Source organism: Gigantopelta aegis, chromosome 8 (genome assembly GCF_016097555.1).
Source record: "Gigantopelta aegis isolate Gae_Host chromosome 8, Gae_host_genome, whole genome shotgun sequence".
NCBI classification, from domain to species: Eukaryota; Metazoa; Mollusca; class Gastropoda; order Neomphalida; family Peltospiridae; genus Gigantopelta; species Gigantopelta aegis.
The window spans coordinates 28623315-28644795 of record NC_054706.1 but is presented as its reverse complement, the minus strand read 5'-3'; the positions used below and the strand labels follow the sequence as shown (position 1 = coordinate 28644795).

The window sequence follows — 21481 nt, the reverse complement described above, 5'->3', positions numbered from 1 at the left end:
CCGTTTATAATAACGTCCTACACATGAATTAAAAGTGTGGTGTCTGATTCTTCGTAGTCACATGGTAGCATTGAACGAATATTATTTGCTCGAAGAATAACTGTGGCACAAAACGTAATGGTTATTTCCTTGTCTTCATGGCAGTCTACTATGGAAATCTTGGTAGTGTGGAATACAAAACGTTCCTCTTTGTTGATTGGACGACATAACATGTCAGCCCAGTTTCATAGAACCTTGTTTTTACCAGTAACCTGACATTTTATGCTGGCAGTAAAAAAACTTGAAAGTTGGCAAATAACCATGCATACAATTCATATAAGTTTATGCGGTAACTTTGACTTATGACATGAGACCAATGAAACATCACAAACCTTAAAAATAGGCCTTAAATTAGGTCTATACCAGTAATAACGCCGATATATTTCTTGTTTTTAAATTTGTTGTAATTTATTTTTATTTGTAATTGTAATATTATGTATTTATTTGATTTATTTATTTGCATTGCTAATCTAATATAAATGCATATAAACTATCTATGGTATGAGACCTAAATTTAAAAGTAGCTCTGTCCAAATTAGAGTTACCTCCTATTAAACATGACAGGTCTAAAGAATAAAGTTCACTTGTTTGTGAGTGAGGCGATGAAAGTGATCTCATTATGTAATGACAGATAATAAGACAGTTACCTTTGACTGAGACGACGGGTTAGAGTCCAAATGAATAATTCAAAAGCATCACTTGTAGTTGTCAAGTCTCAAATCAAGTACTAAAGATAGCCAAAGTTGTTGAACACGTACGTGAAAACATTTTTTCTTTCTTTTTTAAGTTTTGGTTTTACTGGATATTTCTGTATATGCACGTAGAAGTGTGGTTATTCTGTTGGTATGGGAAGGACTTTCCTTTGGCATTGTCACTAACCCTAACCCTAACCCTAACCCTAACTATTTATGGTAAGTATTTATAATGTTCTTTATACGTGACAGTACCAAAGGAAAGTCCTACCGATTCCCCTGAAGATTGTGTGTCAGAATTACAAGATTTGCCACTGGCAGTGATTAAATTATCAACAGGTCCTCGGATATTGCAGAAACCATGTCGGGGAAAGAATGTAACCAACATTTTTTTTCACATGATTATTATATCAAGTACGACTATTCAACGGAAACTGAAATTGTTTCCGTGGCAGTGGACAATATTTCAAAATCTTAGGTAACCAGAAGTCAGTTCATAAGAGTTTTACAGGAAGGACTTTCATTTGTCAAAGGAAAGTCCTACCATTTTACTTCGGTAGCCGAACAATCGGGAATATAGTTATTGTAACTGATGAGTTAGGCCTACCTAATCCTAAAACACTTGAACTACGGTTCTGTGCTACATTGGTGGTTCAAATGTAATTAAAAACATAAACTGATTTTCACTTTCATTCATTCCCAGTCTGGAGCTCCACGCGGTAAGACGTGTTTCTTTCGCGTGTGCACACTGCACGTGCTTTCATGTGCTCGACTTGGGGGTCCTTCATTTCATTGTTTTTGTCAGTGAAATGAAGTTTTCTACTGGGATGTATGCGGCCATTGGAACTGATTAAACACTGGAACGCTTCTCGTTTCGACAGCCTGCACCACCAGGTTGGATTATTTTTTAGCAAGATTCCTTGCCTCGACGTCATTTCTCCGTCTGACTGTCGACTTGTTTTTCTCGTGACTCGTGACTCTGCAGAATGCCACGGTTCGCATTTAGTCTCTACCTGTCCGAGCCTGTCCTAGCAGCACTGGAAGATTAACGGCCCCACTCTAAGAAGAAATAGGAAGCGGGGTCAGCCCCTACTACTCTCTTTTTTAGACTTTACCTTGCTTTATAGTGATACCATCTCGTATCCTCCGGAGTCAGGCCCATCCGCACCACTATACCAACCCATGACGACTCGACTATACCCTAGTCTGATACTCGCTCTCGTTCAGACGGATCCGGCTTCTCAAGATCTGTATTTCAGCACAGCACTACACCTTTAACGTCTATCGACTGTCGATCTAGGGGTTTTCTTGACGGGATGCAACCCATCTCGTCCCTTTAAGCTGTGCACCCAAACGGCCTTAACGAGGTCACTCGCTTGGATATATTGATCGGACTTTAAACTTTTAGATCTGCGTTCAAAATTTTATGTCGAAATTACTTCTTTTTTAAATACTATTAAATAGTCCGATCCTCTCTTCTTTCTCTTATTTAATTTTGGACTGTCCTTCTAAAATGCTCCAAATTATATAAATATTCGGCCGAGCAGTCAATTCTTTTTTATTTTTGGCTTGTAACTTTTTTTTATTTTTATTTAATCTATTAACTTTTTTACTAATTGCTATTTTCAAAATTCTGCCCATTTTCAACCCCCCCCCCCCCCCCCCCCCCCCCACACACACCCACACCCCACACCCTCCATCCCGAGTCAGGCCACTGATCTTATCGGAGGTCGGGCTCGGGATGGGCATGTTCGAAACCCTAGTGGTATATGGGCACGTTAAACTAGTTATCATCATCAATATCATTACAATCATTACTGATATACAGGGAACAAAATCTTGATTAGCAATGTTACTAGTCCATTGAAATTTGATTAGCAACTACTGTTTAATGTTTTTACAAGTGTACAGCAATCTCTGAAACTTGTGTAGTGAATCGCAACGCGATACTGAACAAAATGTTCCCTGATATATGGTACTTCTGATTAGAGAATGTAATTGTTTGCTCCATAACAGATTGGCGGTTCTCATGATTTTGAACTTACGTAACCGACACACGAACTGAACAGCGATTCTCATGAAATATTGTGCCCTGCCACTGTGGGTTCCCATGATCACCAAAAAAGTGTTTCCCATGAAATTGGAAATGCTACATGTATGTTCTGATCATTGTGCTGTGTTGGTGTTAAAGGGAGAGTAAACTCAAACATGAGCCTTATGTGTTAGAAAGATGCATACCCAGACCACCAACTCATACTGACACTTTAAGAAATGAAAAATGCATAATTTTAGAGTTAATAAAAAAACATGATTCTTGTTGGTCAGTTCTGTGATTTTAGGTGGGAAAATCTACTTAATTAATAGTTTTACAGAACTATTTACAGTAATAAACCATGTCCATTACCATTTTAGGGGCGACAGGTTATATTACACAATACCGGTCTGTATTTTTTTGTCTAGACAGCAGTAATTAATTGGCTCATCTGGTTACCTGTCAAATATACACCTGCCATACAGTGCCAATCAGAAATCACAGGTAGAGGCAACTAACAGAATAGACCAATTAACTAAGAGAACACTCCGGGTATCATTTCAGTATGTAGGTTCATGCATGGACAAAACATGGTACAATTATTTCCACTTGTGTAGCCACTTTGACAATGGTGGTTTATTGAAAAATAATATATACATATTGCTGACTTACTGGGATGGATATTATTACAGAACATTGCAATGCATGCCTATTTTATTATCCCGCAAAAAAACAGGTACATTTGTTTATCTAGTTCTAAGAATCATTCCTGACATTACGCGTTAAGTATTACATAACCACCGGCTTGTCAGAAGGCAATAATTAAGCAATAATGTGCATTATATATCATTGAATATGCATACCAGTCCAAAATCCTTGTGCAAGGATTCCTTTAAGCAAGTGTTTTATACCAGACTCTCCTTTGAGCTGGTAGTCACTCTGGGTTGGAGCCATTAGAGGGGCCAATATTTAAAAATTTTACTTCATGAGAAGTTGATTCATGTGATTTTTACCCCTGGAACTACCTGTGAACCGATAGTTCAGTTACATGGCTTACATATGCGTAACCAAATCAGTTCCCGAAACTTGCATTTAAATTGGTTGTCTTCGGAAGTTTGTATCTTTTAATTTCAGAATGGGTAGCGGTTTACCACTTAACCGATTGTTAGTTGGCGTAAGTTTCATGTTATGTAACTGACATGCAAATAGAACAGTTCACATGAAATATTCTCAATCTTTTGTCAAAGCTTCCAAAATCATTTCAAAAGTTTTAATGTTTATGGTAATCCTCTTTTTTTTTTTTTTTTGAAATACTAAAACCTTTGTATTATTATGTTTAATCTATTGGCAATCTTCATTTGAAGTTTAACATGCATGATGCATTTTTCATGCTGGGATGTCGTTAAACTATTCTATTCTATCCTATGCTGTTGTGTTTAAAAATAAATTTAATTAAATATTTAAGAATCACATAAAATTAAAATAAAAGTTTTTTGTATATATATTTTAATGTACCTGTACATTGTAGGTAACATCTACAGCATGAAGTTTCACGTGAAAATGGAAAAGACTGACCTGGCAACAATTCCAAAAGAAAAACTGCCAGAAAATGGCTGTCATTCTAAACGTCATGTCATTGAATTCGGTATCCTTATAACCCTGATGTTTGCAGCATTTATCCTTTTGGCAAAATGCACAGCTACAAAGGAATTCCTATTTAACAAGGTTTTTAACACCTCGTTTTTCATGTCTATCGCACCAACTCGGGAAAAGCCTTATGTGGATTATTTGTACAATGGGCCATTCGACCAGTTTTTGCAAGACGACATTGGAGAAGTGCAGGATTTGGTTCATTCTTTTTCCATTTCTGAAGATACTCTCAAATCTACATTGAACAAGATGAGACCAACTAGTTTGAAGGAAGTGGATCCTAGAATATTTACTCGACTTTGGGGTAATGAGCAATGTAATATTTTGCCTGTAGATCACAGGTTTGACTGTTATCCTGAAGATGGGGTCACAGAGGACAAGTGCGTGTCGAGAGGCTGCTGTTGGCAGAAAGTAAACACAAAAAAGAAGTCTTTTAGCAAGACATCTGTTCCACTTGATGTGCCATACTGCTATTACCCCACCGACTACCCAGGTTACTATGTTAGTAGCAAGAAAAATATGCCTAATTCTGGTTCCAGTATTGTTCTGGAAAGAAATACTTCATCTTACTATCCTAATGATATCATGCAATTGAAATTTGAAGTCACCTATGAGACAAGCTATCGATTGCGAGTTAAGGTGAGTAAATCTTTTCTTGAATGTTTTTTGTTTTCTTTGGTGTAATTTTGGTATCCTTCCCCTCTCAGTTTGTATCTGTAGTTAGTGTTTCATGATGGGTAACTGATATCAAAGGATTTGATTTACATGGGAAAGTACTTAGGACTGTTCCACAGGTAATGTGACTACTGAAAGTGGTTTTGTTACAGAAACATAAAACTGTTCACACTTATTTGTTTTGAATGTGTGCTATTGTGTTATATTAAGACATTTGTTGAAGTTTGCCTTGTTGCCCTGCCTTGTGGCTGTATATACTGCCCATCAAAACTCTCCATCAGCTTTCCTGTCTCTTGCACCCAGGACAGCCGTGCGCTACAACAGCTTGTTCTGAATGTGCACGTAAAGCCCTATGACCTGACCTGAACTCCATCAGTCTAGACCAAATGGTGTTGCCTTCTTTAACTGACTCTTTTTCATTGTTAATTAAAGTGAAATTGTATGCAATCATTCACTTGATATATTATGCATGTAATTACTAAAAGCTAGCTATTTATTTTAAATTTATTTTATTCAATACATTATACATGTATTGTTATATAATGTACACATACCCGGTAGTCTGATTTGTTAGTTTTCAGATAGTTGTATTCAAAAAGTTGTCAGATGAATACATTTCTTGTAGTTGTTTTGTCAGTATTTGCTGAAACCGTTTAGTTTTAGCTACACCTCCCCCACCCTCCCCACCCTACACACTTCGAAGTGTAAATTGTTGATATTTTTATTTCTAGATCAGTGATAACAGTCGCCCAAGGTGGGAAGTCCCGTTTGAAAGACCTGCTGTTCAGCATCGAAACAATATGGACGACAACTTATACACTGTTACCACCCCTGACAAGACACAGCGATTTGGTTTCACAGTCACCAGGAAGAGTTCTGGTGTCACCTTGTAAGTTTATAGGAAAGGAATGGGTTTTTTTTTTTTTTGGGGGGGGGGGGGGGGGGTCAAAGTTTATTGTTACTTTTACAGTTGTTTAATACTTATCATTAATCATTATGTTCTGAAATCTATTTTAAAAAAACAATGGAATGGGTTTTAAAAAACAACAACAGCAGATTCCTTGCTATAATTAGTAACTATTACGGTAGTTTTACAAGACCATATATTATCTAGTTTGAAATAATGGGAGCTGGGGACAGTAAAAAAACAAGATCAGAGCATAATATAGGGTATTCTCCAACTAGGCTTACTGGGGATATGAACCCAGTATCTACCAACCTTATGCTTAACTGCTACTCCATCGAGTCATATATATTGTTATTTCTTGAATGTTTTTACTTTAATTTGGACCAACATTAAGTCAAAATCGAAGTGCATCTAACTTCAAATAGTGCAATCAGTACAGTAACTATATTGTCCAGATATTGGTAATAAATTGGTGTCCAAAATATTGTTTATTGTTACTTTTACAGTTGTTTAATACTTATCATTAATCATTATGTTCTGAAATCTATTTAAAAAAAACAATGGAATGGGTTTTAAAAAACAACAACAGCAGATTCCTTGCTATAATTAGTAACTATTACGGTAGTTTTACAAGACCATATATTATCTAGTTTGAAATAATGGGAGCTGGGGACAGTAAAAAAACAAAAGATCAGAGCATAATATAGGGTATTCTCCAACTAGGCTTACTGGGGATATGAACCCAGTATCTACCAACCTTATGCTTAACTGCTACTCCATCGAGTCATATATATTGTTATTTCTTGAATGTTTTTACTTTAATTTGGACCAACATTAAGTCAAAATCGAAGTGCATCTAACTTCAAATAGTGCAATCAGTACAGTAACTATATTGTCCAGATATTGGTAATAAATTGGTGTCCAAAATATTTGTTTTATCTGGGCAATCATAAGCAGTTTTATTTCATTCAGCATCACTTTGTCAAGACCGACCAGTGATGCATAACTGGTTCAACAAAGGTCATGGTTTGTGCTGTCCTGCCTATGGGAAGCGCAAATAAAAGATCCCTTGCTGCTGGTCGGAAGAGGTAGCCCATGTGGTGGCGACAGCGGGTTTCCTCTCAAAATCTATGTGGTCCTTGACCATATGTCTGACGCTGTATAACCGTAGATAAAATGTGTTGAGTGTGTCGTTAAATAAAACATTTCTCTCTTTCTTTCTTTCTGTCTTTCACTCTGTCAAGTACCCTAAGGCTTGTACTTAAAACATGTTCATGACATTGTATGGGGCACGGGGTGGGACGTAGCCTAGTGGTAAAGCGCTCGCTTGATGAGCGGTCGGTCTGGGATCGATCCCCATCAGTGGGCCCATTGGTCTATTTCTCACTCCATCCAGTGCACTGGTACATCAAAGCTGTGGTATGTGCTATCCTGTCTGTGGGTTTCCTCTCTCAATATAATATGTGTGGTCCTTAACCATATGTCCGACTTTATATAACCGTAAATAAAATGTGTTGAGTATGTCATTAAATAAAACATGTCCTTCCTTCCTTGTGTGGTGTACATGTAAAGTGCTACAATTGGTATAAAACAAGGGGTGTTATATAGAAATGAGCCATGCAGTTTCTACCTCAGTCATGCAGTTAATGAGCTGGGAGGCATTGTATTATTCATATTTATGGGTCATAGTTTGGTTGATATATTGCTCACACACATCACATATTTATAGGATGTTAAACATTGTCAAGCTTCCATTTCATATCATATTTACACGTATGTCACAATTGAAACAATGTTCATTTGTCACTAGCTTTAGCGAGTGAGAGTAAAAATTATTTAACTAGGAACATAAACATGATACGAAATGGTAGCAAGTTTCATATCCTATAATCAATTTCAATTCAATAGTTTGACTAACATTCCAGTACGGTTGTAGTGCGCCAGTTGTACGTATGATGTTGATGTGTTACGTCCCAAGATATGTTAACCATATTTTTAGTTTGATTAACATTAATACCTATGGGATTCTATTTAATTGGTATATAGTACATAGAGAATAATACATGGGTGGCCGTTAGATACCATTTATCTCATGAGTTGTTTTAAAATGTATCTAACGAGTGAAAGTGAGTTTGATTCATTTTTAAACAATGAGTTGTGAGGTAAATGGTATCTATAACGGACACAAATGTATTATTCTATTTCTTACATATCATAAAAAATCAGGTTTTAAGCAAATTTTAACATCTTTTTAGACTAAAAGTTATTTACAGCCATTGTACTTGTAGCTGACTTACGCGTCAAAAGACACATGATTGTAAGATTAATTATACATCACAGTGTAATCGATATCCATCGCATTGTTTTTTTATTGGATATATATGACATTGGTGACCTGGTCGTCACCTAGGAGCAGCAAGACAAATGTCTTGAAATTGTTAACATATATACATGTGTAAATAACTATGTGTTATAAAAAATAACACATGATATTCTCACCAACGGATGTGTAAGAAAACCTGTTATGTTACAGACTGAAGACCGCAGGTAGTTTGCTGTTTGCCGACCAGTTCCTTCAGCTGTCCTACTACTTGCCGTCTGTCAACATCTACGGTTTGGGCGAGCACCGAGATTCTTTGATGCACAGCGTCAACTGGACGAGATTCACACTGTGGAACAAGGACATGCCACCTACTGTATGTGTAGAAACTAGGGCTGTCACTATGTGCCAACCTCACAATATGAAAACACCAACCCCACAATACGATAAATATCACGATACATAACCCATGATACGATACCTATCACAATACATAACCTACAATATGATATGAATCATGATACACCAACCTCACAATATGATACGAATCACAATAGTATACATAACCCACGATATATACATGTACCAACCTCATTATGTAATATGTATTATGAGACACCAACCTCAAAATATTATACGTATCACCATACATAACCCATGATACGATACATATCAAGATAGTATACATAACCCACGATACAATGTGTATCACGATTGATAACCCACGATACAATATGTATCACGATTGATAACCCATGATACGATATGATATACTGACCTTATGATAATTTACATATCACAATACACCAATCTTACAATACACCAACTTTATGATACGATATGTATCACGATACACCAACTTTATTATACGATATGTATCACGATACACCAACTTTATGATACGATATGTATCACGATACACCAACTTTATTATACGATATGTATCACGATACACCAACCTGATACAATATATATCATGATGCATAACTAATTATACGATATGTTTCACGATACACCAATCTCACAATAAGATAAATATCACGATACACCAACCTCACAATATACGATACACCAACCTCACGATACAATTTGTATCATGACACATAACCCTTGATACGATACATATCATAATACATAACCCACTTTTTGCCAAATATTATATTACTAATTATGTTTATTAAATTTATTGGTAACAACTATTTCATGATTTATGGTATTAGCATGTATACCAACTGTAGGATATAGTTCCAAACTAGCATTCTTCTGACATTTCCTTGATTAATAAGTTTATGTTGGCTTTTTTTGGTTTAATTTGTAGTTATAATAATCTGATTAATTTTAATAGTAATAAAGTACCATAATTATAAACACTTTGCAATTTTTGGAAATACATTGTAATTGTATTATAAAATACATTGTTTACTATAATGCAGGAAAAATCCAATCTGTATGGATCTCACCCATTCTATCTGATGATGGAAGACGATGGGAACAGTCACGGGGTTCTGCTGTTGAACAGTAATGCTATGGGTGAGAGTTTGATCAGATCTCTTACAGAGCTCCAACAAATTTTGTTTGAGCCATTTTTGAGATATGTTGAGTATTTCCTTGGTAAATTATTAAAAATGGGTAATTTAACGAAAAATTTATTATCCAGAGACAAAATGGTGTAGCCACATTGCCTAAAAATTAGCACTTGGGTAAGTTGGCAATAGACATGGTGAGCCCTGCTGTTATAAAACAAAAAAATCCTATTTATAATTATATAATAAAGATTTTTTTTTTAAATAGCCAATATGGCTAAAAATTCAATTTTGTTTGAGCTAAATTTGAAATATTTGAGCCCGAATGATCGCAGCTAATACTGAATACTTTTATTTAAAGTGGGTTTATACAAGAAAAAGGAAAGTTACAAATGTCATTTTCCTGGCTTGAAAAAAACAAGGAATTATTTGGGTGTATCACAGAAATTTGGTGCAAAGAAAATTGGATGTACGTTGTTTTTTGGCCCTCCTACTTTTCCCCACAACCCTTTTTTTATTTTTTACTTAGCAACTTACCATTTCATGAGACTTCGATCATTACGTAAGATGTATCCAGATTCTCTATTATCTAGTGTAATTAATAACTCACTTACTCAAGACAACTAATAACTAAAGGCTGAATCAAGCAATGCATTCACTGTTGTATATACTAGTATATTGTTGTAAATCAATTTTTCCTATAATTACTGTATTACATAATGTTCCTCTATGCCGTTGGTCTGAGTGTAAAGAAAGTTGTGTTCTGTGAAGTCAACAGTACGTAAACTAATTTTGCATGTGTCTGCATTTGGTTATGTCCGATTTGGTTTTGAAGGCCTGGCAATAAATTTAGGTGGTGCCTGTTGAATGATCTACAGGGTATATCTATTAATTTGTTTCTGTTCTCTTTTAATAATCATCTACCATGACATATAGTTACACAATACAGTGAAACCCCCGAAACTGGATATTCATGGGACAACTTGAGCCCCAATTAAACAACAAAATCTGGTTTCCATGCATGGCTATTCAGTTTATAGGGATTAATTTGGATTGAGCTAAGAGCATTTGTTGTATGCGGCTGTTATATATTAAATATATATTTTTAAAAGTTTTAAAAGTATAAAATGTTTGACTGTGTATTTGTAGTGGACTGGATGTTTACTTACAGGCGTTTATAAAGCTATGAATATCAGTTATACGTGAGGGTCATCTGTACACACCTAATGGTTCAATTCAAATCTTTTGTCATACAAATTAAACACCATAATGTTATTAAAAACATGATTGTAACTGGCTGCATCCACATCATTTCGTGACACCATAGACCTAACTTATTACATATTTTGACGGATATTGTTAACAACCTCTAGTCCTTCCCAGCCTCCATGAACATTGTTTTTTTCAGAATTAAATTCAGTTTGATTTGATATAAGTAAAATAAAAATAATAAAAAACAACAACTATTTTTGTGTGCAATTTAGAAAACAACTGGCTCAGAAATAAATAATTTGTAATGAATAAAATAATAAGAAAAGAACATTCCTTGATGGAAAGGACTATGATCAACATACATGTACTAAAAGTATATAAGTATAATATTTAGCTGCCCTGCATCCATAAATAATACCATTCAATTTTAATTTGCTCAACAAAAACATACTCTTTTATCATATTTGCAATCTTTGACTAGTCATGCCAACATTTAGTAACCTGAAGATCAGAAATGGTGTTTATTATTTTTGTAACCACTATCTTTTGTTCTTTATGTTATTTTCAGTTACCCTAATCTAGCCATTAATAGTGACAGTGGTGCAGAAAGTACTTGCCCACTCGCCAAATGCGAGTAAAAATTCGGACGGACGAGTTAAAAATGCAACTACCAGTCCGACGGGCGATCTGGGTTTTTTCTGACCGACTGTATTTTTAGTAATTTATTTTATTTATTTATTTTTGCATTGAATCCGTGCTTCCACATCAGCCATGTCAGAAATACACAATGATACATGCACCATATTGCCAATAGACTACTACAGAGTACTGAACTGCGCAGGCATGATATTCAAGAGATGGGTTAGTGTGTGTGTGTTGTTAAACAATAATAATTAACATAGTAGTGTTCTTTAGGCTGGCGGGCTAGTAAATTTTAGCTGGTTCTGGTCCAGCGGGCTATTGAAATAATATTCATTTGTGCACCCCTGAGTGATCGTTTATTAATAATAGTTGTTCATTCTCCTTTTCATAATAAATAAATAAAAATAAATAATTTTGTTTGGTATAAGCAGCTGCCCCCTTCAAATTCGGGGAAAAATTATACAGATATTCAGGCAGAATGTGCTAACCTAAGACCTTTTTACCGTATTTTCATCTTTCTACCATTTAATTCATGTAAAAATGTGTAGTGATTCGCAACCCTACATGTATGTAGCTGTTTGGTAGTAATGCTAATATGAATAAATGTTGTTATTCAGATTCAGACATTTTCATTTAATTCCTGCAAAAGTCAGCCTGCCCCCCTTGAAAAATGGGAGCCTGTATGCCTGTGTTGTTTAGGATTTGACTGATTATACAAACAGCAGAAGTGATCAGGATCTTCTTAACGATTACATATTTGTGCATGAACCTCTTTTGGATATAGGAATGTTAATAAAGTTAAAAGAAAGGATTACATATCAGGTGATAAACTGAATCTACACTGACTTTATGAAAATGAAACTTGATTATCGTGGCACACCTGTTCTTGAGAAAATGTTTCTGAAAATTGTGTAAAAGCCCACAGAAAAGGTCTTTAATTAATAAGATGTTAGGACTACGTTCAGTGAGAGAACAATTCAAACATGTGGCTGAAGTCATACCTAACTCATTGTAAACATGACCATGTGTGTGTGTGAAAAATAAAATCAGAAAAAAGGTGATTTGACAAAAAGTCACATCGGTCTGGTTTGTAGAAATATCAACTTAAGTACCTTTTCCCCAAATATCAGATTTCGTTTTCACCTGTTTGGCGAAACGGGAATTATTTTGTTCGCCAGCTGATATTTCCATTAGCCCATAACGAATTGGCTGGTATGAGCCTAGTAAAGTATGTATGTTTTGTTGAGTTTTTGAATAAAGTTAATGTTAAAGTTTGTTTTGTTTAACAACACCACTGGAGCACATTGATGTATTAATCATCGGCTATTGGATGTCAAACATTTGGTAATTTTGACATACATGTATAGTCTAAGAGAGGAAACCTGCTACATTTTCCATTAGTAAAGTAAAGTAAAGTTTGTTTTATTTAACGACACCACTAGAGCATATTGATTTTTTATCTTATCATCGGCTATTGGACGTCAAACATATGGTCATTCTGACAGTTTTTTTAGAGGAAACCTGCTGCCACCACATAGGCTACTCTTTTACGACAGGCAGCAAGGGATCTTTTATTTGTGCTTCCCACAGGCAGGATAGCACAAACCATGGCCTTTGTTGAACCAGTTATAGATCACTGGTCGGTGGAAGTGGTTTACACCTACCCATTGAGCCTTGCGGAACACTCAATCAGGGTTTGGAGTCGGTATCTGGATTAAAAATCCCATGCGTCGACTGGGATCTGAACCCAGTACCTACCAGCCTGTAGACCGATGGCCTAACCACGACACCACCGAAGCCGGTTTACATTTTCCATTAGTAGCAAAGGAACTGTTATGTGCTCTGGCTGGAGCGAGAAATAGCCAATTTGGCCCACTGGCAGGGATTGATCCCAGACCAACCATGTATCAAGCAGGCGCTTTACCACTGGGCTACATCCGGTCCCAGTTTTTTGGTCCAACCTGAGGGGACTATTGGTTTCATCTCTGTCCGTCTGTTCCACGTTTTCCGGATGAAATTTTGTGTGTAGTTTCATCATGTACCGTTACAGATCAAGTTTTATGATGGTTTACCCATTTTTTTATGGAGTTATGGCCCTTGAACTTAGGAGATGTGAAAAACAAATTCCAGACTTATTTTTAGAAGATCTTTAGATATTGAGCTGAAATTTTGTGTATAGGTTTATTTCGTACTGTTACAGATCAAGTTTGACTTTCATGGCGATTTACCCATTTTTGACACAGTTATGGCCCTTGAACTTAGGAGATGTGAAAATCTGTTGTCCTGATCTTTTTTTCAGAAGACCTTTAGATATTGAGTTAACATTTTGTGTATAGGTTTATCACATACTGTTACAGATCAAGTTTGACTTTCATGGCAATTTACTTATTTAACGGACTTATGGCCTTTGGGGAGATGTGAGAAAAACATTTCCGGATTTTTGCAATGCTTGGAGATATCAAGATGAAATTTTGTATGTAGTTTTATCATTTATATATAGCTTTATCATTTGTATATAGCTTTACAGATCAAGTTAAATTTAGTCGTGATTTACTCACTTTTCAGATTTATGGCCCTTGAATTTAGGAGATACGAAAAATTGTTGGACCCGGTAGGGAACATGTATTGCTTTAGCAAATGCTTGTTAATAAAGACATATTCCTATCATTCAGTCCCTTTAAAATTTGATTCAGCAGAAATCTATTTTAATAAACAATTATACCTTTCCTTCAGTTCCATTAAGATTTGATTCTGCAGTAAGCTTGGTTTTCATTAAACTGGTATTATAAAATAAACAAACATTCTTTTCTTTGTTTTTTTACTCTGTACACTGTAGATGTGATTCTGCAGCCAGTTCCAGCGATCACCTGGAGAACAATCGGCGGAGTTCTCGACTTCTACATCTTCCTTGGCCCGGGGCCCGCCGACGTCGTCCAGCAATACACAGAGGTCGTAGGTCGCAGCTTCATGCCGCCATACTGGAGTCTGGGCTTCCACCTGTGTCGCTGGGGATACCGCACTGCCATGGGGACGCTTGATGTCGTCAACAAAGTGCGCAATGCAGGGATTCCTCAAGTATGTCTACATTTGTACCCTCTTTAATCTTATACCCATGAACTGGTCTGTGAACATCTCTATAAAATGAATCAAAAGGTTTCTTCAGTCTTGTTAAAAGAGAAAGCATGTTGTAGGCATGGGCTTCAATCCTGCTTTAAAAGTGGAGGGACGTATTAGTGTGTGTGTGCTAAATGAAAATGTTGGGGGGGGGGGGGGAGACATTTATATAGATTGTCCCTCAGCGTTGAAAAGAGAGGGGGACGTATCCCCACTGTTCTCCACCGATCGACGCCCATGGTTGTAGGATTTCAATCTGAATGGAAAAAATTATTAGCAGTTTGGTGAATTTATTCAGAAAATCTGGAATCAAATTCAAGTTTTAGTTGGCCAAGCAGCCAAAATGGTGGTAGATCTTTAAAGAGTATGCAATTTTTTTTAATTGTCCTTGGTGGTGTATATTGGTTAAGGCTGGCAGGTATTAAACATGTAGGTTTGCAAACCCAGCACTGGCTCCCATCCAGTGCAAGCTCAATGGTTCAGTGGGTAAGGCCACTACACCAACTTCTCTTTCACTGACCACTAACCCACTGTCCTAGACAGACAGTCCAGATAGATGAGGTGGGTGCCCAGGATAGTGTGCTTGAGCCTTAATTGGATATAACACAAAAATAGATCTAAACAAACAAACAATGTTTGTATTTTCCTTAGCTTGTTTTAGCATGGTGCGGCACCATGCCTCATTAGTCAAGTGCCATCTTGCCTTAATCAGTGCCATGTTGTCTTGAGATTAAACCAGCCTTTTTTCAATAATGGATTATAAAATTGCATTTATAATTAAAATATTTTAGTATTCATTTATAAACACATTGAATATATGTACATTAAATTTTATTGTTATTTCAATTTAATTTGGGGGGGGGGGGGGGGGGGGGGGGGGGGGGGGGGGGGGGGGGGGGGGGGGGGATCTTTAATGAAAAAAAAGTGCCATGAAAATGGTGAAAATACCCCAAAAGTGTTTGGTCTACCATACCTTGCTATGTTTCTAAAACAAACACGAAATGTTTTAATTAACTTTTTTGGAAAATTAGCTATCAAATGTGTATTCAACATTAATTTGCATTTAATAATTTGGTACATGACAGCTTCAACCGAATAAACTAAAACAAAACATTCAGTTAAAAATAAATAAGTGGCCTCCCTTGCCCATCCCATTATACTGTTACACTCACCTGAGACTCTTGATGATTCTCTTTCAGGACACCCAGTGGAATGACATCGACTACATGGACAACCATTTAGACTTCACTACGTCGCCACAGTTTGGAGATCAGGCTGTTCTTGTCAATGTTCTTCATGCACGCGGGATGCACTATATGATCATAGTGGTAAATTAAACATACTGACATTAATTATCTGGGGTAGGATGTAGCCCAGTGGTAAAGTGCTCGCTTGATGCATGGTCGGTCTAGTATTGATCCCTGTCGGTGGGTCAGTGTTCTTCATGCACTATATGATCATAGTGGTAAATTAGACACACTAACATTATTTTTCTGGGGTAGGATGTAGCCCAGTGGTAAAGTGCTCGCTTTGATGCATGGTCAGTCTAGTATCGATCCCTGTCGGTGGGCTAATGTTCTTCATGCACGCGGGATGCACTATATGATCATAGTGGTAAATTAAACATACTGACATTAATTAGGGTGAACTGTAGCCCAGTGGTAAAGTGCTCGCTTGATGCATGGTCAGTCTAGTATCGATCCCTGTCGGTGGGCTAATGTTCTTCATGCACGCGGGATGCACTATATGATCATAGTGGTAAATTAAACATACTGACATTAATTAGGGTGAACTGTAGCCCAGTGGTAAAGTGCTCACTTGATGCATGGTCAGTCTAGTATCGATCCCTGTCGGTGGGCCAGTGTTCTTCATGCACTATATGATCATAGTGGTAAATTAGACACACTGACATTAATTATCTGGGGTAGGATGTAGCCCAGTGGTAAAGTGCTCGCTTTGATGCATGGTCAGTCTAGTATCGATCCCTGTCGGTGGGCTAATGTTCTTCATGCACGCGGGATGCACTATATGATCATAGTGGTAAATTAGACACACTGACATTAATTATCTGGGGTAGGATGTAGCCCAGTGGTAAAGTGCTCGCTTGATGCATGGTCGGTCTAGTATCGATCCCTGTCGGTGGGTCAGTGTTCTTCATGCACTGTATGATCATAGTGGTAAATTAGACACACTGACATTAATTATCTGGGGTAGGATGTAGCCCAGTGGTAAAGTGCTCGCTTGATGCATGGTCGGTCTAGTATTGATCCCTGTCGGTGGGTCAGTGTTCTTCATGCACTATATGATCATAGTGGTAAATTAGACACACTAACATTATTTTTCTGGGGTAGGATGTAGCCCAGTGGTAAAGTGCTCGCTTTGATGCATGGTCAGTCTAGTATCGATCCCTGTCGGTGGGCTAATGTTCTTCATGCACGCGGGATGCACTATATGATCATAGTGGTAAATTAGACACACTGACATTAATTATCTGGGGTAGGATGTAGCCCAGTGGTAAAGTGCTCGCTTGATGCATGGTCGGTCTAGTATCGATCCCTGCCGGTGGGCTAATGTTCTTCATGCACTATATGATCATAGTGGTAAATTAGACACACTGACATTAATTATCTGGGGCAGGATGTAGCTCAGTGGTAAAGTGCTCGCTTGATGCATGGTCGGTCTGGGATTCATTCCCCATCTGTGGGCCCATTGGACTATTTCTCACTTCAGCCAGTGTGCCACGACTGGGATATCAAAGGCTGTGGTATGTGCTATTCTGTCTGTGGGATGGTGCATATAAAAGATATGTTGTTGCTAATCGAAAAGAGTAGCCAATGAAGTGGCGACAGCAGGTTTCCTCCCTCAATATCTGTGTGGTTCTTAACGGTATGTCTGACGCCATATAACCGTAAATAAAATGTGTTGAGTGCGTCATTAAATTAAACATTTCCATCCTTCCTTGATTACTTGCAGAAGGCACATGTTACACAACTGCAGTTCGGGTTTTGAATTTTGGGGGTTTTGTTTTTTGAGATTCCGCCAAATTTTTACACTGCCCCCAACACCCCTTAGTTATGACCCTGACTGTCTTATTTCAGGATCCCGGTATCAGTAACACACAGAAAGCTGGATCCTATCATCCATATGACCTCGGCATGAAGCTTGGCATTTTTATTAATGACAGCAACAATAATCCACTAGTCGGCGTGGTAAGTATTGCGTTCACATTAATTCTTCTATCACATTACTATCTGAGGCTGACACGGTATTAGTAGACTATACAGGCGGAAATAACAGGCGTGTGTTATAGATAGCCGCAAGAGACAAGCATCTGTCGCGATTGGAGAGACAAGGAGTGGGATGTGGAGGTAGATAGCAAAAGAAGTTGAAAGATGGGAGGAGCTTCCATATTGGGAAGAAATGTGATGAACTTCAAAGGAGAGAAAGGAAAGGAGACAGTGTGAGTGTGGGGGGAGGGTATGTGTGAAATGATTAGACTATTTTCATAACGTCATTACAGAGTTACATACATGTAATATACCAATTAGCATCAGAGTTTTGGTCTCGCCTTTATCAAGTAAAAAGGTGAGACAGTAGCGGTAACAGTGTCAGCCTTAAAGTTTCAGGTTTAGATCAAATCATAGCTTCATAAAACTTGGTTTATAGTTGCACCTATGGATGTTCATCACATTGCACTGAAAACCTTTATGGTAGGCAAGACATTTAATTTAGCAGAATTCTCGTTTACATGTACAGTCAACTCTCGTTATGGTGGTATTCATTATTACGGAATATTCGGATTCCGGCACACTTCTACTGGGAACAAACGTGCATCTGTTTTATTTTGATCATTCAGGGCTTCTAGATTATGGTACTGTAGCCCCACTCCCATGGCTAGTGATATTCAATATGGCGCTAGTAAATAACTAATATTACCATGCCCGACGAAGTCAAATGTTGCAGTTAAGTCTATTTTGTAAATATTAATAGCCTGTCCCCATCCCAACCCCCCCTGTGTTACTGTTTTTAAGGTGACATATCTGATTATTACTGTTAATTAGTAAAATTATATTAACTTTAAAGTAAAGTAGGGCTAGTGAATTTTTTATCATGGCTAGTACATTTTTTTAATCACTGATCCCTTGGCTAGTGGATTTGATAAAAATTCTAGAAGCCCTGGATCATTACAACAGAATATTCGACTTCCGGAACTGGTAGTAATTGTTAATTGTTGGTAACAAACGTGTATTTCCAATGCATTGTTTGTTATTTATTACGGCACTCGGATTTACTGGCAGGTGTATGTCTGTAATTAGTCAAGTTGTTTTTGAGTGCAGCCGTTCCGGTCGTAGATGACTTACGCACACCAAATTAGCTGCGGTTGATGGCACATGCCTGTCAAATGTAGCATAGTGATTACAAGGTCTGTTGTTTAACACCAGTGTCTTGGGACCAGGGTCCCGTTTTACGCATTGAACTTAGTGCTAAGATCACCTTTAGTGTATAAAGTAGCTATGTACTTACGGTGATTTTGGTGCTAAGATTGCTTCGTAAAACAGGGCCCAGGGTGGCAAAGTAATGAAAACATCTCGCATTATGTTTGAGTTGAATTACTCTTGTCAGTTCTTATTAACTGACAGTTTGGGAACCGGCCTCGGTGGCGTCGTGGTAGGCCATCGGTCTACAGGCTGGTAGGTACTGGGTCCGAATCCCAGTCGAGGCATGGGATTTTTAATCCAGATACCGACTCCAAACCCTGAGTGAGTGCTCTGCAAGGCTCAATGGGTAGGTGTAAACCACTTGCACCGACCAGTGATCCATAACTGGTTCAATAAAGGAATGTCTGGAATGGTGTATATAAAAGATCTCTTGCTGCTAATCGGAAGAGTAGCTCATGTAGTGGCGACAGCGGGTTTCCTCTCTCAATCTGTGTGGTCCTTAACCATATGTCTGACGCCATATAACCGTAAATAAAATGTGTTGAGTGCGTCGTTAAATAAAACATTTCTTTCTTTCTGACAGTTTGGGATTTAGAGAATACTCAGCGAGCTACATGTATGAGGCAATACCATTTATCTTGCATGAGTGAATTGATGGGCAACATATTATTCAGCAGTGTATCCTCATAAGGATGTCATTACTGTAACAGTTTCTAGACAAAATTAAGGACAACATCAATTCACGAGTGCAAGATAAACGGTATTGCTGAGTTGCGAGTTGGGAATTCTATTTATTACGCATTTTAAAGATTTATAATTTTATGGAAGATTTTCAAATGATACTTTTGTTAAAAATATGTTTGCAAGTTAGAACAAGAGGCATTGTTACGTTATACACGTAGCTGTGACGTACGTATCACTGATGACGTAAGTTAGTTGTTGACATGACTGCCACCATGGAAACTATTCTTACACACAATTAACCACCTATAGTGAAGCACTGTTTAAGATGTCAAAACATATCTAGGGGAAGAAATGCTCTTTTTTTTTGTTCCCTAGGGAATGATCACTTTTCTTTCCACACTTAACTCTGCCCATATGAGTAATAAATATGAATACCGACTATTTTTCATTAATTTACGATTTATATGGGGGAAATGTCACAGCCTCCGGTGAAGCGATGCCGTACAGAGATACGAAAGACGAGTAGCCAATTTCAAAGAAAGTCGCCCTAAACACACACAAGATGAAATTGCTAGCCATATCAGCAAAGAATGGGGAAAGATTCTTAAGCAGGTCGACAGTTGGAGACATTTCATCAGAAATTATGTTATAGTATGTGATATTCAGATACATGTATATAAAATATTTATAATTTTGTTGTTTAGTTTTTTTCTGTGTTAGAATTTTAATAAATACCTGTATAATACAGCATGTGCATATTCAACAAAATTAACAATTACTTTGTCAAAGTAAGGGAGCTAACTCTTCACAATTGTTACAACTGCAAATTCAATATATCGTGAAGACCTGTATAGGACCAACATGGTCATTATAAAGAGAGTTGACTGTATATATATATATATCGGGTGATTTTTTAAGTTGAATTTCCAAATATTAATGCAATGTCAAAAACAAATTAATATGTACAAGAAAACCTTATTGTGTTGTCTGTAATACTTTCACTACAGTATATACATACTATTAGTTAATTTTAAAATGGCGAATGCTACAAAATGTCAAAATATACTGTACAATTGAGAAGCTTCCATAGATCTACTGTATGTACTGCAAACGATTAGTCCACCAGACGTTTATATAGATCTCTGTTTGTGGAATGTTTCTCACCTGTAATGATTATGTTGTTATCACATTACTTCTCTAGATCTACTGTACGTACTGTAAATGATTAGTCCACCAGACGTTTATATAGATCTCTGTTTGTGGAATGTTTCTCACCTGTAATGATTATGTTGTTATCACATTACTTCTCTAGATCTACTGTACGTACTTTAAATGATTAGTGTTTATATAGATCTCTGTTTGTGGAATGTTTCTCACCTGTAATGATTATGTTGTTATCACATTACTTCTCTAGATCTACTGTACGTACTGTAAATGATTAGTCCACCAGAAGTTTATAGAGATCTCTGTTTGTGGAATGTTTCTCACCTGTAATGATTATGTTGTTATCACATTACTTCTCTAGATCTACTGTACGTACTGTAAATGATTA

The 21481-nt window shown here is 37.0% G+C and overlaps 1 protein-coding gene across 1 annotated transcript in view; it reads left to right on the top strand.

The window, feature by feature from the left end:
• The first annotated feature begins 613 nt into the window (after nucleotides 1–613).
• The window catches only part of LOC121378607 (lysosomal alpha-glucosidase-like), a 40721-nt gene continuing 19853 nt past the window's right edge, over nucleotides 614–21481 (top strand). The window contains exons 1-8 of the mRNA XM_041506866.1: nucleotides 614–793; nucleotides 4292–5052; nucleotides 5820–5977; nucleotides 8529–8691; nucleotides 9749–9845; nucleotides 14529–14767; nucleotides 16006–16134; nucleotides 17905–18015. Of these exons, the coding sequence (XP_041362800.1) occupies nucleotides 4306–5052; nucleotides 5820–5977; nucleotides 8529–8691; nucleotides 9749–9845; nucleotides 14529–14767; nucleotides 16006–16134; nucleotides 17905–18015 (1644 nt within the window). The 5' untranslated portion in view covers nucleotides 614–793; nucleotides 4292–4305. The remainder of the gene's footprint in view (nucleotides 794–4291; nucleotides 5053–5819; nucleotides 5978–8528; nucleotides 8692–9748; nucleotides 9846–14528; nucleotides 14768–16005; nucleotides 16135–17904; nucleotides 18016–21481) is intronic.